Source organism: Plasmodium inui, assembly GCF_000524495.1.
Source record: "Plasmodium inui San Antonio 1 unplaced genomic scaffold supercont1.105, whole genome shotgun sequence".
Classification (NCBI taxonomy): Eukaryota; Apicomplexa; class Aconoidasida; order Haemosporida; family Plasmodiidae; genus Plasmodium; species Plasmodium inui.
The window spans coordinates 1-13,246 of NW_008481939.1; the positions used below are offsets into that span (position 1 = coordinate 1).

The 13,246-nt window shown below is 37.8% G+C and overlaps 1 protein-coding gene across 1 annotated transcript; it reads left to right on the plus strand.

Annotated features, from left to right (window-relative positions):
- Window positions 1–9,395: 9,395 nt before the first annotated feature.
- On the plus strand, window positions 9,396–9,629 carry C922_05589 (hypothetical protein; the record flags this gene model as incomplete). The annotated part of the gene is made up of 1 exon (XM_008821160.1): window positions 9,396–9,629. One exon carries the CDS (start codon window positions 9,396–9,398, stop codon window positions 9,627–9,629), a length of 234 nt encoding a protein of 77 aa, XP_008819382.1.
- Between the last annotated feature and the right edge of the window lie 3,617 nt (window positions 9,630–13,246).

A 13,246-nucleotide genomic window follows, 5' to 3' on the forward strand; every position in this document is an offset into this window, starting at 1 on the left:
CATAATAAACAAGGAGAGGACAAATCTTCATAATGCAACCACATAGAAAAAAAATAAGCACGCTGCTGAAGATATTACGAAGCAGAGGGTTGTGATAAAAAAGAATAACATATAATAAATACAACATATCCGGAAAGATGCAGCCAGGAAGGCATCTTCACAATGATGTAACGTGAAGAAACATTTTCACAATAATCGATGCAAAGAAATATGTTCAAAATGACGGCACAAAAGAAAATCCTGAAGATACCAGGAGAAGAAGGCCTCCTCATAAGAAAAATAAGAAACAGAACACCAGATTAACCATGCCGCAGAAAAAGGGCATCTTCATAGACAAAATCGCACACGAGAGGACATCTTCAGCAGGCCGCCAAAGAGGGTACATCATCGTAGAAAAGATAACACACAGAAAAACATCTTCACGATCCCGCGGGGGAAGGGAGCATCCATATAAAACAAATGACAGAAAACAATATATTGAGGCTGCCGCCGGAAAATAGCATCATAAGTATGCCGCGGAAGAGAAATATCTTCATAAAAAGAGGGCCTCACGAAAATATCTTCGCGGTAGCATAGAAGAAGGAAGAAGCATCTTTAAAAAGCAGCGAAACAGAAGAATATCATGAATATAACGCGGTAAAGAGATTGTTCGTAAGGAAGATGCCACACCAACAGGAATTCTCATAATGACATGGCACAAGAAACCTCATCACGGCACCCGAAGAAGAAACTATCGTCATGAAAGAAATGAAACACAAACAGGAATCTTAATAGTGACACGGCGAAACAAGCCGTCCCTATAAGAATGACGAACCAGAAAATATATTAGAAGTACAACGCGGTAAAATGAATTTTGCAGAGATGGATGGCCTACAGGGAAAATACACCTCACATTGACGCACCATAAAAGAAGAGAAATTCATAAAAATGGAACAGGAAATATCATACTGAAAAAGATGCCACACACACGAACATCTTCATATTGACGCAACAGGCAGGATGTAGCTATGCCACAATGTGAAACAAAGAAGCATTATTATAGTAACATGCCAGATATAACCCTCCTTAAAAAGATGCCACCCAAAGAGAAAGAATCACTGTGCCGCGGCAGAACAGTACACATCACAGTCACGTGACAGGGGTATAGCGTAATGACCTCAAGGGGGACCATCATAAAAATGCAGGAAAAGAAAGCATAATCATGAGTATACTACACAGAAAAATCGTGATAAAGATGCAGCAGATACAGGCATCTTCATAAAAATGCAAGGGGAAGTGGTATCTTCATAAGGATGTTGCGAGAAATGTCATCATAAACAAACCCTCGAAAGGAATTTCGTGGAAGGAATGCCGTAGAAAGGTGTATCCTCATGAAAAAATTAAATAGGGAAATATATATAATGAAGCCAAACGAAACTGTGTGCATCCGACGGATATAACACACATGACAACACCCCCCCAAAAAATTAATCCACATGAAACGACTTGGCGAGGTTAAGCCACATAAAGCCACGTCTGGGAAAAATTACACCCGATGGAAGAGCGTTCCCGAAAAATTACCCCACGTGAGACGACGTTCGCGAAATTCGGCTACGTGAAAACACTTGCGCGAAAATTAGGCCACATGAGATCACGTTCACAAAATTAGGCCACATGAAAACGCTTATATAGAAAAGGGGCGCCATGAAGGAATACTCTCATAAAAATGCAGAAACATGAAAAAACACACTCATCGGAATGTTACAATACCAAGGCGCATCCACGAGCAATATGCAGCATGGGGACTCATATGCAAGGAAGTTGCGATATGAATTAAAATACTTATAAAAATGTAAAAACGGGAAAAAAACATACACAAGAAGAATGCAACATGTGGTTGGATACTGCTGAAAATATCGAAACATCAAGGAGCACACTCACAGAAACAATGGGGCATGAGAACGCATTCACAAAAATAACGTAACTATAAAAGAAGCCATATAAACACGACGGCCCAACATTCCACGCTGTGCTCATTGGATCTGCATATCTCTATTGTATTCAACTCATACGAGTTTCCACAGAGAGGCATGAACACATTTAAACACAATAACAGTCTTTTCAATCATATGCGACATACAATTAGAGTTCAATATGAAATTACGACTCATATTATACCAGTTCAATTTCAACAATCCATTATTCCCTTTATATATGCATAGATAAAACACGTCATGAAGAATTGTGTAATTTAGAGGGGCACATTTTTATGCCAAATGAACAATCTTCTAATTTGAATCAGCATAGAGTAGTAACTACGTTTTCCCTGTGCTTAAAGATGTTTAACCATCCGTACCATTCTTTTCCGTTCTGGTGGGGTTCCTGGGTAGCCCTTTCCTGTGTGACGCCAGAGGGGCATCCTAATTCACCAGGTTAACACTCCTTATTTTTATGACTCATGAATTAATCCCACCTATAGAAGGGAAGAAATATACATATATGTATGTATATCAATGGGTATATGTTCCATGGTCAGCTGTAAAGAGGTCAACAAGACATAGCCCGTTATCTATAGATGGTATCAATGTATAGAGGCATGTATATTATGTGTATTTCTTCAGGGAAGAGGGCTGTTATTCTTCTTAAAACTGATGTATTCTCAGCTAAGAGTCACAAGATAATTTGGCGGAACCTTCCGAAATGAAGTATGCTGTATGTTTCTTCCTTAGTTTATTATATTTCATGATATGCAGAATGGAGAACTCGGTTATACTCACACATATTCGTTATTTTCAGTTTTTCTTCATGATTCTATACTTGAATTTTCTCCTAAGCTCTATGATGTATTCCTTGTAATATATTATAAGCACCCCAAGGACTCCTTCACTATTTTCTCTCCCTGTGTTATTATATTTATCGGGGGATAATCACAATAAATTCATGCATCATGATTTTCGTCATTGCCTATCGATTTCGGTCTAGTTCTGATTAACATACTCTGATTCCGCCTTACGCTATCTTGCTTTATATACAGGTATAATACTCACTTTTTTCCGTTCCTTCTCATGTTAAATTTTGCACATAATAGGTAATCTTCTCAACCGAATTAATCGAACCGCGTTACCACATTCGTAATAGTGAGCAGCTGCCGTAACCGGACAAGAGAAATTCCTAAATATAATTATTGCAGTATCTTCTCCCCCGCATAGTGTATTGTACGGCGAAGAATGCTTAACTCTTATTATTCTCCCGCATAGGGGTCCATATTTTGTCAGTCTTCTTATTTAAAATCGATTTCCTCCTTAATTAAGATTAAAGAGATGTATTGACAGATTTAACAGTTCCATTAACACCATCATAAGATCCTCAGCTGATCTTAGAACTCAATATTCAGAAGGGTATATTCTCTAAGAGGATATCAGATTCACATGTAAGCGTCCTGTGCTATCAAAATAAATAATTATAAACTTCTGGAGTTAATTATTCATTGAATATTTAGGAGAACTATCCTCTACAATTTTTGTCTAATTGCAGCTAATTCTGTATCTTGAGAAAATATTGCCTCTTACCCCCCGCCTTTAGTCGGCAAGTATAGTTTCACGCGGCAATGAGTACACACCAATGAAGGACATGCCGAGTATTGCAAAATGTATCGGAAAAAAAAGAGAAAAAAAAAAAGGAAATCACAGAAAATACGCATACACCTCTGAAAAGAACTCTCCTGTAAAACTCACGATGTGTACAAAATCAGCATTATATTCTCATATGTGGGTTATTACAATGTGCAATATCGATTCCCGTACACCGGCGTGTGTGGGGTTTACTATCATAACTGCTTAGAAGCAATATATTACCCCCCCACTTATCAACATAATATTACGACACTCAAACAGACATATATATATGTATACATACGTATATATAGGTATATGTACCATTCTAAAGGGGAAAAAGAAATTACTGAAATCTGCAGTCATATAAATATGCGCCTCCAATTCTACTAATTTTTAAGGTTCCCCATAAGGACTGCGACACACAGGAAGCTGATCGCGAAAAAAGTAATGCCTCTCAATAAACATAAAATCTTACTTATAAAAAGATGCTCCTTCTTTCTACAATAGAGCACACATAAACGTTCCAAGCAGAAGACGTCTGCAAGGGACATATGTCACAGAATTGTTCGTTTCAGGTGACCCACCCTAGCTCCTGCAATTTCTTTTATGTCCTTCCTCTTTCTTTCATGCATAGAATGTGACTATAAATAAACGCCAACAGACAGAAACGATTTCTATCATAAATACGAAGAGGAGACATATTTCAAATATGTAATTTTACACTAATGCTGAAGCTTGCATGGAATCGATTTCTTCCTATTTTCCCCTACTGTCTTGTTTTTTTTATTCTGTTCAGTGTAGTCCTATCCATAATGGATTATATGAAGTGCTCATCTTTGCTATATATTTAAATATGTCTCAGTGTCTTAAATTTGGATAGACATATAAACAATGAATGATATATTAAGAGTGGCCTCCTTCACATTGCTATAAATAATTAAAAATTCTCTCATTCCTATAGGACGCTATCCAAGGCATGTTTATAAGGCGGAAACCATTTATTATTAACGTGATCCGCACACAGCAATCACTATTAATACCTATTACTTATGTACAACATGAAGAAACCCATGTCATATGAATGCCTCCACGAAGATTCGCGATGTGTACATTCGAACAACCCCCCTCTATTAAAATAAATGAATATCTACACATTGCCATTCTTCTCATTTCAAAATGCATTCTGTTCATATGGGACAACCAATTTCGTTCACTACTCGATGAGGCACAGAGTATTGGTCGCGAAGTGTTATGTAATGACCATAATATTTAACGTATGAGGAGCGGATTTATGTATTCTTTTCCAATCTGGCCATGCGATTCTTGTGGTAACGCGAACGCAGTCCTATTGTTTAACTGTTTAAGACACATTTTTTCTGTCACGCGTGTCTGGTGATAGAATTATGTCATGTTAACAGCAGCATCCAGGTGTTTTTTAAAGAATTCGCGATGGTGTCGTGGTCAGTGTCTATCTAAATTTTCAGAATGCATATACGCCTGTTGACAGCTGTTCTGTATAAACAAATTTACACCTGTTCATATTTTTCTGTGCACTTACTTTTTTCCAAACTACGTCGGAAACCCATCTCAGTGTCGCAAAGAAAGGACAGGGAAAAAAAAAAGGAAAAAAATTCTCCCCAGTATCTGTAGGAAGCAGCAGGCATACATACCTGGCATCGCAAGAACAGATGTTCACCCCCTAGATCTTATCGAGCGGAACCGTCTTCAACCATAATTTCCTTCACACTATCTCCGTCTCAGTGGAACCCTTCATGCTGCTCAAAATTGTTGCGGGTACAGATTCTATGCACATTCACTATGTTAAAATTGAATTCTCCATAAATATATTTTCCCTATGCTGCTCCACATTATACGTCATACAATACCACAATCCGTGTACTAAGGACCAGGTACCATCCAAGTAATTGCGGCACGCATCAGAAGAATATAAACTGGTCAGTAAACATTCGAATATAATACAAGTTACATAGGACTATTTATACGATAGACCAAATAATGCTACCCCCGCCACCTCAGGGGGGAAATTTTAGCATAGGACTTATCACTCCTCTTTCGGTCCTTCAAAATTTGGACAAAGACAGATTCAATTACGTAATGAACTAATGAAGAATAATAAGAAAGGACTCATTCACAAGATGGGGATAGCATATTGGGGGACTCTCACATATTACGCAGTATTTCGTAGAGACTATATTCGAACGCATCTCCACGCTGTGATGGTTTTTCTGCGATCAAGTTTAGCATTAGGTGTACATAAAGTAATCGTCACACATACATCGTAGTAAACAAAAGATGGGATACTGTAGAGCGTTTCTATTTTTTTCATTTTCTGGAATGTTTCATTACGTTATTCTCTGTAAAAATCTCTAAAAAAATTGAAATGGATGAAACATTTTTTTTCCGCAGGCTGCGGCGCCTGTACACTTCATTGATTCTACCGCTTTGTTTACCATCCTGTCTTCATGTTGTACGATATATTATAAACATTACGCAGTCACCTTTTCTTAGCCTGAGCTCCATAAAATAATTCCCCAAAATTATATATAAAAATTAATTTATGTTACATATTATTTCTGATTGGGGTCCTACATTTAATATCATATAAACCAGAGCGGTATATTTTGTGTGATTCACATCGTTCAAAACACCATGCCAAGAGGGTATCCTTTCTTACCTCATAATATCTGGACAGTGCATGGAATCCGTCCATAAATAACGAAGCACACATAAGTTTCCAAGGAAGAGGCACTTTAGGAACGAAATTAAATCCCAGAATATACGCCTCCTATACGATTTAATGAGACGACATGCTATGTATTATACGTGTTTCAATTCTCTTTTTTCCTTTTTCACACGCACGCCTGTTTTTATGCATTATTAAGAAGGAATTACTGCACGTGTGCTTACCTTTATATCGCGCAAAAATAGCTACCAGAAATCCTTGAAACTGTTCACGATCAACAATAAAGGAAAACTAATTAGTCAGAAAAAAGTGAACATTGGAAGCAGGAAAGGACGGAGAATTTATAAATATCCTCTTTTATCCAAAAAAAGATGGTTAACTCAGCGGTATGAAGCCGTCCTCTATGCGGTATCTATATCTCATTCTTCCCCTGTTGGCAAATTAAGAGTATATGTTACACTTTTCGATAAATGCATATGTGATGTCTGAAGCGCCACAGTCTTACCACATGGCGTATCCTGACACGGCACGCACTGTATAATAGTACAATCCTTTCTTCTCCCTTCCTTCTTGGCAGCTGCTTTCCAATTTTAATGTACTCCCTTATAGATAAGTAACGAACAGGCTACGTCCCACTTCATGATCAAGCGACTGACTTTAATCGGCAGGGCGAGCTCCTCTGCACACTTTATCAATATAACACGGATTTATAAACAATACTTATCTTCCTAATTCGATTGTTATTATTCTATTGAAAGAAAACACTCTTTTCCAAATCGGAAAACGTGGTCAGTTAGAGCGCAGATTCTTTCAGAACTGTATTTTTTGGGCTAGGTCATATAATATACATAGCCTCACCACTATTGCAACTATTTCTTCAGGACATATCCGCAATGTCTGAATTTTTTCTTTCATAAGCCACTATGTATTTATTACATGATATTTCAGAACATGCACACATTATCGGTGAGCATATCAAGGATGGTAAGGTTATGTAAAACGAAGAGGTCAACATAATACACAATGTAATATAGGGGAAATTACTAGTTGAAGATATTTAACCCCACCCACATTATAAAGGGTAGCATTGAGTACCCGGAACTCCATGCGAGATATATAAGAACACATCCTGCACCTTTCTGAATAATAGTAAAGGACAATACCACAGTAATAACACACACATCGAATGTGTTCATTGAAACAATATTCTACGTGATTTCACACACTACTTTATAAATATCCTATCACAACTTTCACCCCCCAAGAACACCCCAGGGACATGTCTTATGTGAATATGTTGGGTTCTTTGCTCCTCTATTTGACCATTACTACATCTTCTGGTTTCCTTAGGAATCCTCACTACTCATACGAAACAATAAGGGAAGGTCTAATGAGAACGGTAGAACTCCTGTGCATACTGTTCGAACTGGCATGTGCACACGTTTCTCGTACTTGACTCCTGAATGAAAAGGATTCTTCTTGCGACTTTCATTACGTTGGCACAAAGGAACACAGTGCCTGCATACGCTAAAAACCCTTATACCGAATAAAAATCTTATACGAACAGCAACTATTGATACATTTTCATCCGAACGGAACTTTACAGCAGTTACTCCGTCTGACAATATCTTTCAACGCCTAGGTTATTATTCAAAACTTCCCTCAAATCTTGTGACCCCAAATAAGAGGACGTCACCCATGGAAAAATTGTCAGAGCAACGATGAGGATTCTGAAATATTTAAGTGGACATCTGAAACGTGCTAGCTCCTTCAGGAATCAAATTCCTCAGCAGGTGTAAGAATGCATCAATATCAACTTCTACTGCAGTTCTCAGTGTTGAAAGGTTGAAAGTAATGACACCGGGTATACACACGGAAAATATAAATGTAAAATAAGTAAAGTTTGGGAAGGTGTACTTACGGTCCGAACTATTCAATTTCCTGATATTGTACGTGCAGATTGAAGGTCTCCCGCATTCAATCCCCCAGCCGTGGATATTACCCGAAGGTGGTCACTGGCAATTCCTTCTATGAGTAGGTTCACTGTATTTGATCCACCTTCAGCTGTCCTTTACGTATCAATTTATGCAAATCTGTCACAACCCATCACACATAAATTCTGCGCTGTGGGGAGTACATAATGTCCTTAAGTGCTACGGATGCTCCCCCCTCTGTCCTTATGCTTACGACTTTTGGGACAGGGAACTGACAATCCTAACGACACCCCACACGCGGCGTAGCCTCCCAAACACTATATAATGATGCCATTGCCTTTATTGAGGTGTTACCTATTATCTTAACACTTGGGGGGCCCATTACAGAGGTTACCTTTCTTAGGGAAGTATAGATATATGTATATATATACACACGCAAAAAATATCATTTACTGCACTGTGATCACTATTTAGAAGACGCCAGGGAAGCAGAACCAACTCCTCGTGCCAACTTTGTTCCCTAGAGCAATAGACGCCCTTAGAATCGCAGTTTCCCCTGAAACCCAGAAAGCGCAAAGCCGGAAGAAGGGTACACATACGGACAGTAATGTGTGGCCATGACTGCCAAAGAAAGAAGTATATATGATAATGACCACGTACCATTGCGCGACCTTGAATATGAGTAGTTAATATGTAATTAAGCCATCCCAAAGAGTGTATACATCCAAAATGAAAAACAGACGTTCCGTAGAAGATTCTATGTATACATACAGAACTTCTACATGAATCAAAAAAGAAGAATGCAAATTGACGATGGAGCATCTCCTCCAAGTACTCGTGCACACATTTATGATAAATAAAGGTGTGATAGGTGAAATTACCTGACGGAGAAACCTAATGGGAACAGATGCACACAACTATGGTGATCTGTACATACCAAAACATTAGTGGCATAGTTTCGAACATAAATATTCCTATATCTCTGATATGTTCAAAGAGAACAGTTAGTTCCACAATTTACAGAAAGGACGCAGAAGGGAAAAACAATGGGTTGAAAGAAATGTAATGTCCTGAAGCAATCAATTTAACGGGAAACCACATAATCTCTTCATACAAAGGCGAGGAAGTGTATATAGCAATTAGGTTTCAAAAGAACACATACGTATGAGACAGTACATTCCAGATAGTTTGTCTGATAAAGTTATCAGGCTCTACCAAAAGGACACAACCAAGTATGTAATACATGAGACGACTGATAACCCGTCGGGGACAAGATGCGATAAAGAAAAGAAGGGGGTGCATAACCACGAAGTGTGTGTACTTACAGATAAGGGACTACAGACGGAACTGTTGATAACGCTATTCATGATGCTACTGGATGAATGCAAAGAGCAATAGAATTCACAAGACGTGAGGTTCTACATGAACGGGCACATAGGAAATTGTTCGAAGGAATAGAATATGGAAACATCCCCAAACATAGCAGATACACAAAGGATATCCTTGGGGATGTCCAGAAAAAAAAAAAATAACCCCCTGAGTATAAGACACAAAGATTTACAGGCCTCATATAGGAACAGGCGAACGAAGAATAAAACAAGGGGGCTCACCACCATGATAATGACATAGCTTGAGCAGAACAGCTTGAGGGCTGAAATATGACATGCATACCTACATGTTACGTTGCAATGGTGTTCATATGAATGCCCTAACGTGAGATGACCTGAGAGAAGTCTCATAATTACAGAGTAAAGAGATAGGCGAGGGAATGCTACCCGGAAAAGGAAAGGGACACGTACTTCTAGACACATGGACATCAAGTAAGTGAAATAGTCAACAAATTAGGAAGATAATCAACCCCACGGTTGGGCACAATTGCAATCCGAAACACCTGTCAAAGGCAACTCACCAGTTGCCACTCATGATTGCGGGAACATATCTGAAGGCCGCGAAACATTTCATCTACCATTATATGTCCCCGTCATCTTGAATGTTGAGGGAGACAAATTTTCCGTAACATACAACGTAGAGGAGATGCCCAAATGGAGAATGTTGAATTTGCTATTCGTAATAATCCTCCTAGAGGGTTCCTGAGAGTAGTCCATTTATCTGTTCTCTTAAATACTCCTTATACATAACAGCCTAGACACATACGGAAGAAGTGCAAAAAGATTATTGTCCATCTGTTTCATTTAATGATAAACATGGCCTATGGGATTCTGCATTCCCACGCACCTACTAAATTGGGCGACACTCTTCTATCGGACAGACGGAAACGTGGAATTTATAGAAAATGCTTAACTCCACCCGGACGGTTCTGTACGAAACAGGGCACAACCAACTCAAGACACCGAAGTAGGAATCACACATTGATAAAATATCCTTAGAGATAAAATCATGAGTTGACAGTAGAGAAAAAAAACAAGTAAACATAACTACCACAGCATTCTCGAAGGCTAGGAGGTCCACTACTTACATATCAGATCTGTCTGCCGTAAAGTTGTAATTACAAAATCGCCTATCATTCATTTATCAACGTAAATAGAAGTTATGCCATTTTTTGCGATATTTATTGTTCCAATGAGAGAACAATTAATGTATGTTTTACTGAAAGAATTGAGGGCATCCTTAGTAGGATCGAACGAGAAGGAACTTTGTGGTGATTTCTCTGCGAAACGGAATTCATCAAATTTGACACGGAAGAAGAACATTTATAAATATGGTATTGCGGGAACAGGCCTCCCTCTGCCTAAATAGTGATCATCATATAACCCATCCGGTAAGATACCACAGTCTTCGTCCACTTCCGTCCTTAATTTTACTAGAATATATATGATGGTAACCCCTGCATTATATCGAAATGTGTCAAATCACAGGGTGACCCCGTCTTCTGATTCTTCTTATGAGTTGTGTGATATCTAATGGAGTATTCTTATGTACGTGAAAACTCACATTTTCACTTTCCTGTTATAATCCTTTAAATGGTTATCCTCTCTAGTGAAGTGTCGCTTTCGTCCTCTTGGGATCTGGAAGCCGTTATATTCTGAATCTTCTCTTGCATATTTTCTGCTTTCATATATTCGTCACACAGTGACACATAGTGTACTAGACAGGTAAACAGGATTTCCTCATCCTTTATCACCAGAATCTCGTATATTCCGCCACGGAAAGATTTTTCAGCTGTTTATAGGTATATATATTATTCCACCTGATGGGGCCCTTTTTATTTCTTTTTTTTTGTTTTTTTTTTTCTCTATTTTTTTCGCTTTCCTTTTCTTCCTTCTTTTGTTTTATTTCTTTTTTTTTGTTCTTCTCTTCTTTTTTAGTTATCTTTTTATTTTCTTTTTCCTTTTTCCATTTTTTTTTTTTTTATATATATGTGACGCTCCGTTAATATTATAATTTAAAAGTCGACTTCAAAAAGTGCTTCTACTTTCAGAACACTCGACCCCCCCTGACATAAAAATGTGCGCATAATTTATTCCATTTTGGAAAGCATGTAAAAAGATTTTTAATTATGTTAAGGAACTTTAGAATGAACTCCTTCCTGTGTAATAGAAAGAATATTCCACTAATAACGCCCCATTTAAATTAAACAACGCGGATACATATGCAGAATAGTTTCTATCATTCTTAGTATTCCTCTTGTTAAATAATTCCACATGTTATGTATTACATGAATATGGTAACTGTGTCGTGGTGTTGTATGCTAGCAGGGGGTTCCTCAATGTATTATCTTAATATTTACATTGATTTATTCTAACCCCCTGACATGGTATTAAACAATGTGTCCTATTCCTAGGGAATAACATCATCATATCTTAAGTTTTCCTGTTTCTCTTTGCCTATATTTTATCATTTCTTAAGTGTTCAAATTACCCTTCTGAAGTTCCAACATTAATAACCATACTTCTACGAATTTATCACGGCAGACATTATGTAGCAATGGCTTATGTGCCATGTAAATCATTTCTCAATATGCACACGTTTCTTAGACATCTCTCCTATTCCATGTATTCTCACTAGGCGACGCCTGTCAAATTAATGTGTATGTTGTGACTCCCCATTCAGACTTTTCTTCCGTATTGGAGAGTAATTCCCAAATAACAATCCTAATTCCCTTTAAAACGGTCTACTGTCGTTAGCGAATTTTCTTTCTAAATGTATATTCTCCTCCATTTAGCATTTTAAACTGTTATATTATAGAGAAATACATGTATTATGTCATTCTATATGCCTGTAGTTAGCTTACGCGCAAAAGTCTGTAGAAAATTACAGTTACATATAGATTATTCTTCCTTACTAAGAAGCATGTGAACACCAATTTAAGTGGAAGTTAACTTCTGAAGGTGAAATGTCCACTATTAAACAACAGTTTCAAAAAAATCAACTAAAAAAATTGAGTTAACTTAGCAGAGAAGCCACATAGATAGACAACATTGTCAGTCTTTACAAAGAGAAATTCAAAATAATGTACCTCATTTATAGATAAACTACCAATCTAAGTAGCTTCCATATTTGGCATAGATATTATTCCGTCTGGGCTGGATATTTATAAACGCAATACGGACGTCACAGATGTTATATTACAGAAAATGTCGAAACTTTCTTTTTTCCTCTTTTGCTCTTCACTTGGAGTTGCAGGGCAGTAAGATAACGAGATTTCGGATTGTCCAAGCCACGCTGTCCGATTATGGAATCAAAGCAAAGCATACGTTCTATTTCACTTTTTTTTTATATTATCAATCTGCGCGACAGCTTCGGGCACTTGCATATATACGTGCAGAATTATTCGCTTTACCACTGTTCTTCGTAACTCCCCTCAGTTCACAAATCCCATTCCTAGTGGCTTCCCTGTTTTGAGATCATTCGTGCATCCAATTCTCTCTTCCCCAAGGTCTGTAGAGTTTCTCTCAATTCAGCAGCCTCTTCCCTGCAACTGTTCAAGAAATTCACAAATTCCTGTTTGGTCAACCCATCCTTCATGATGAATCCACTGAAAAGTTTACGGTAGT